Raw genomic sequence first — 5,976 nt, forward strand, 5'->3', positions numbered from 1 at the left:
ATTCACATCGTTTATTATTCAGATTTGAATTTAGCTTAGACGCCACGTGAACAGTAGCTTCTGATTCGAATGGTGAGCAATACGTACAATCGATACCAGTCTGATACTTGAAACATTATGAACATTCCAAGTGCTCATGCAAAATAACTATAAAAAACAACAATGTTATTAAGGTATAAATACAAATTGTGTAAATAATCATTGTAACAAGGTTTATGGTTTGTGGAACCTTTAATCTATTTGTGTGAATATACAATAAACCCACACAGCAGAAGACTGCTATACGGATCCGCCTTCAAGTCGCCCAACCCGCGTTACTGTCACATTCGTTTTGGCTCCGCCTAGAGGATACAGCTCCGCCTCTGAAAATTGTACGGTCAGACAGCTGATCTTGAGCGGACTCGTGTCTGATTCGCATACGCGGACGCGACAAACCAAACCGGCGCGCGCCGCCTAGAGTTATAGGCTCCGCCTACGCGCGCTGAGCCGACCAATGTCTGCACCCGCAGACGTGTACGCGCATGAGCCAAATCTCTGGACTTTCTTTGCTGGAACACGAACGTAAGTATAGATTTATTGATTTATTGCTACATTCGCAGTAAAGATCAGCCTTTGTGTTTCCATCATCATTTATGTATGATTGTAATGACGTTGTTTGATATTAGGACTAGAAGTAAAACTTTATATTCTGTAAAAAAAAGGCTATTTTATTTCCAGCGCCGCCTCCCAGAATGCTTTGCATGGTGACGTGCGTCTGACGTCACATATCCAGAAAATTCAAAATGGCTGCACGCGGTAGGTGAGGCCCGAGCGAAGAAAAGTGGAAAAGAGTTTTATTCGTCAAAAAACCCACACAACGACGGTCATTTTTTCGCCGTGCTATTGTAAAATGGTCTTTTATCTGTGTTTTGTGTTCCGGGGGACCCCGACTCCAGAATGTGAAAGTTTCCCGCGTGAAGCCGGTGAGTATGTGTGTAGGTTACATGCTACGATATTCCACATATTTCCAACTGCTTGAAACGAAAGCGTATTACTTTATTGTCAGTGTTGTTTAGGCCCAGGTCGCTAACGGTACTGCGTTAGTCAACAACGTAACGTTAACGGAGTGGAAACAGCCGTTCTTTGCCATTAATATGAGTGTGTATTTCTTTCTTTGTTCTTTAGTGGAGCTCGAGATCCTGTTTACTGTGGACTAGCTGTGTGTGACGCCATGTCGTTTTTGTTTCCATTACAAAAAAAAAGGTATGTCTGTGTTTTTTGACATAGTTAATTGTAGAAAAAAATATAAAATGAGGTGATGTCAGTGGGAAAAATTGCTGCACATATTAAGGATCCTTTTTCTTGATCTATATTTCTGTTATTTGCTGATGTATATATTTTATATGCTGTTTTTTTATTTAATTAATTTATTAGAGACTATTTTATGCTTTATTTACCTTTTTTTATTATTATTATTTTATTTACTAGTATTATTATTGTTTCCACATGTAAGCATAAATAATTGATCATATTAGTACATTGTTTGATTGCTTTGCTTAATGCATTCCATAATTTAATTCCACATACTGATATACTGAAGGTCTTAAGTGTTGTACGTGCGTACAAATGTTTTAAATTACATTTCTCTCTAAGATTATTTTTCTCCTCTTTTTTTGAGAAGAATTGTTGTATATTCTTGGGTAGCAGGTTATAGTTTGCTTTGTTTATAATTTTAGCTGTTTGCAAATTCACTATGTCGTGGAATTTCAGTATCTTTGATTCAATAAATAAAGGATTTGTGTGTTCTCTATATCCAACATTATATATTATTCTAACTGATCTTTTTTGTAACACCGTTAATGAATGAAGTGTACTTTTGTAATTATTTCCCCATATTTCTACACAATAACTCAGATATGTAACACTAGTGAACAGTAGAGAATATGAAGTGATTTTTTGTCTAGAACATGTTTTGCTTTATTCATTATTGACGTGTTTCTTGCTACTTTATGTTGTATATTTTTTACTTGAGATTTCCAGTTCAATTTATCATCAATCATTATACCTAGAAATTTGGTTTCTTTTACTCTTTCAATTTCTATTCCGTCTATTTGTATTTGTGTTTGACTTTCTTTTCTACTGTTACCAAATAGCATTATTTTAGTTTTACTGAGATTCAAAGATAGTCTGTTTTTGTCAAACCATCTTTTTGATTTGTTAATTTCTTCTGTTATTATTTGTATTATCTCCTGTGTGTTCTCTCCTGAACAAAACGCTGTTGTATCATCCGCAAATAATACTAACTTTAAATCTTTTGTAACTTTACAAATGTCATTTATCTAGACATTGAATAATTTAGGTCCTATATTGATCCCTGAGGTACACCACAGGATATATTTAGCGTTGTAGACGAAACCACCACATTAATATTAAAGATATGGTTAACATTCTTAGTGCTAAAGATATCCCCCTCTCCTTGTATCCCTTCTCCCAGCTCCACCGTCTCGCCGAGTGCCAGCAAGAGTCATGAGTACTTGTCAACTCGACTCCTCAACTGGAGATAACTTTCTAGGTAAAGACTGATCTCCAAAATAATATCTCAGCATCCAGTAACCATGGTTAACAGATCACAAGCATTTAATACCAATTTATCTCCCTTAGCACCTCACCATGGGGAAGGATGTATTCATATGCCTTCACCAGCACATGCATTAAACATGCAGAGAGTTACACAAGGTAGGGACTGATCTCTGTATACACTACACCCATAATTTCAAACCCTACTTTACGGTTGAGCTGAAGTTCTGACTATTATGACCTGTACTTTTACCTTTCTTATAGTTCTTACCACCTTGGGGCACCATTCAGGTAAAATCTCAGCTCATCTTACTTGCTTATTTGTATACACTAACACCTGTGCATGCTTTTGTCCACGTTGTTCCTTTGACGATGAATAAATACCCCTTTTCTTTCTTTCTACATTAAGGGTGCCTTTTCATCTGATTAAATTTATAATGAACAGGGACATTGCGGTTGTCCCAAGTGGATGGTATGATGATAGGATGGTTTTCTGGCCCAGCTATAAAAACACCGACAGAATTGAAAGGGCCGCTTTAAATGAGGAGCAGCATGAGCCAAACTGGCCAAGATTTGACGTTTCTGTTCGAACTTGGGGTATGCAAATTCATAATCTTCTTGTTTAAAAATAACGTCATAGTTGCTTCTCTTTATGCTTGGAATAACCTATTTTGTCTATGTTCTGACCAGGTCTCTTGTAAGAGAGAGACCTGATTTATCATCATCAATAATAATAATATTCTGTTCAGCTCTACAGCTAATTTGAAACTCATGTTCATTTTAACATTCAATTAGACAACTACAAAGACGCATTAAAAATAATGCAACAATATGGAAAGGGCTGCAACACCTCAGACCTGCAATCTGAGGCAGAGAACGAGGAGCTGCCAGAAAAAAGGAACAGGAAGCCAGTGTAAGTGTGTTCCGTCTTGTTTTTGTCATGTTTCTACAGTAATAGGAAGGTTATTTCCGGTAGCATTCAAAAATAGACCAGAGATGCTTGTACTATATTTATATTTGGCAATTTTGGTATTGCAATAATCCTAATGATATGGTTACCCAACAGCCATCGTCTCGGGGACTCAGATGATAGCGAAGAAGACCCGGGAAATAGTGACCTCACATCTCTGGGGTTGGCAAGCCAATTGCACAGGCAGAGTAAGGAATAATCTCTTAACATCGAAAACAAAACCACCACATTAATATTAAAGATATGGTTAACATTCTTAGTGCTAAAGATATTCCCCTCTCCTTGTATCCCTTCTCCCAGCTCCACCGTCTCGCCGAGTGCCAGCAAGAGTCATGAGTACTTGTCAACTCGACTCCTCAACTGGAGATAACTTTCTAGGTAAAGACTGATCTCTGAAATAATATCTCAGCATCCAGTAACCATGGTTAACAGATCACAACCATTTAATACCAATTTATCTCCCTTAGCACCTCACCATGGGGAATGACGCATTCATATGCCTTCACCAGCACCTGCATTAAACATGCAGAGAGTTACACAAGGTAGGGACTGATCTCTGAAATATTAGTGTATAGATAGGCCCCTTGGGTATTATCAGTCATGGTTAACTGATGGCTCTCTCACAATGCCCACCTCATTAGGAACGGCAGTCCCTCCTCGACTCCCTCCACCCCCCTCACCAGCAGCCCTCAACATGTGGCAGACAGAGGAGCCTGGATCCAGCCTGGCCTACAGGCCAACATGGCGAGGGGAAAGAATGGCCGACAACATTTCCTGCTCTGGTGAGCAATAACTGACAAATACCAGATGGTCATTCTGTGCCACAAATTTTGGAAAAAATTCAAATTCACAAGCAATCACATATTTTCTTCAAACTTTGTCAATAACTTTTGTCATTAACTAAGGTCAATAGCTAATGTCAGGATTATGAGTAATGAGGATAAACACTGAAACATGTTAATTTTATACTGCTGTTTGTCAACAGCGCCTGAGGTAATCCACATCCTTAGCCTGCTGGAAACTATTAAGCACAACCAAGACCAGCTGATTGCGAAGGTAAATTTCTTAAGCCTTGAATAGGTCAATAATTCATAATGACATTGATTTTGATTCATTATTATTTTTTAAAGAAAGAAACAGCCTACATGGCAGCTTTGTGTGATTAGAGTAAACATTGCTACATTTTCTTGTTACATTTCACCTGTTTGCTCTTTAAATACCACTTTTAATGTTTTTTATTTATTTCGATTGTATTTTTAAAAAATGTGCCCTGGGGCCGTTAAAAAATGACCTGCAGGCCGCAAATGGCCCCCGGGCCGCACTTTGGACACCCCTGGCCTACACGAATACAAACATAGAATGATAGTACAAATATAATAAGAAAACAATGTCAACCTCCCAAAGTTGGGTTATGGATATTTATTTATGCCCCCCACCCCCAACCCCCTGCCGCCGTCATCCAACAGAGCCAAACAAGTACTCTGATCAAGGAACCAAATAACGATATTGTTTAAACATTTTGGATGTCTTGCACACCTATACCCTGATCACAAATTCATAGTTTACGCACCTTATTTTAACCACCTCCAGTAACTTTAAGTCATGTTTTTTTTTTCAAATGTAATCTCCTTAATACCTATCACATATTTTGTATTGTGTAAGCATACTTGGCTTTGGATGCTTCCTACCATAAACATAAACGTATCTGTCTTGTAATCTTGTTTGATTACAGGTGCTGAGTAAAAATGTGTTGACAAGGTCAGCCACGGACGCTGAGGTCACCAAACACGCCATCAGGTGGTTCAACTTGGCGGGGGATCGGGCAACGAGGAGACGAGTCCCGCTTCCACCTCCTCAGGAGGAATAGAGATGTATATGTATAAATAAACAACCTTTTATTGGACTTCTTGTCATTCACCAGTTATTCATTTTCTGATATGTTAGCTGTGCACGGAGCAGCGTTTCCTTGAAGTTGTAGCCTTATAGATTAAATATGTATATTTACTTTTTAAATATATATTATATATATTTACTTTATAGAGTGAATTGACCATTTTCTGTTTCTGCCTATTGACAATATTGTTAGTTTAAAAATACAAGGCAATGCATATGTAAGCTTATATTGCTGTAGTAGGGCTTAGTGAATTTTTTAGTTTCCTATTTTATCCTACAGCAAGAACAGAAGGGATTTTGAAAATAAGATAAAGGGGTCCAAAACGGCCAGATGAGCCAGGGTTTTTATGAGTCCGTTGCTGGTCCGCGGCGGGAGGTTAGGCTTTGATCTTGGGTGCGGAGCGGATGCAGCGCACCCGTCGCGGAAATAAGGCTTTGATCATGGGTGCGGAGCGCATTCAGCACGCCGCCACGGCGGATCCGCTACCTGCCGCCGTGGCGGATACGTTCCTGAGTGCAAATGGACGCCGATGCTGGTCCGTTTCGCGGTTCCGTTT

At 38.8% G+C, this 5,976-nt stretch overlaps 1 protein-coding gene across 1 annotated transcript; it reads left to right on the forward strand.

The window, feature by feature from the left end:
• Positions 1–767: 767 nt before the first annotated feature.
• LOC133657521 (uncharacterized) lies at positions 768–5,429 on the forward strand. Its single transcript, XM_062058958.1, has 11 exons — positions 768–795; positions 936–962; positions 2,474–2,551; positions 2,641–2,715; positions 2,821–2,847; positions 3,352–3,469; positions 3,623–3,714; positions 3,827–3,904; positions 4,168–4,308; positions 4,512–4,582; positions 5,259–5,429. The coding sequence occupies exons 1-11, from the start codon at positions 783–785 to the stop codon at positions 5,391–5,393; spliced, it is 855 nt and encodes a 284-aa protein (XP_061914942.1). The 5' UTR covers positions 768–782; the 3' UTR covers positions 5,394–5,429.
• The last annotated feature ends 547 nt before the right edge of the window (positions 5,430–5,976 follow it).

Source organism: Entelurus aequoreus, linkage group LG09, assembly GCF_033978785.1.
Source record: "Entelurus aequoreus isolate RoL-2023_Sb linkage group LG09, RoL_Eaeq_v1.1, whole genome shotgun sequence".
Lineage (NCBI taxonomy): Eukaryota > Metazoa > Chordata > Actinopteri > Syngnathiformes > Syngnathidae > Entelurus > Entelurus aequoreus.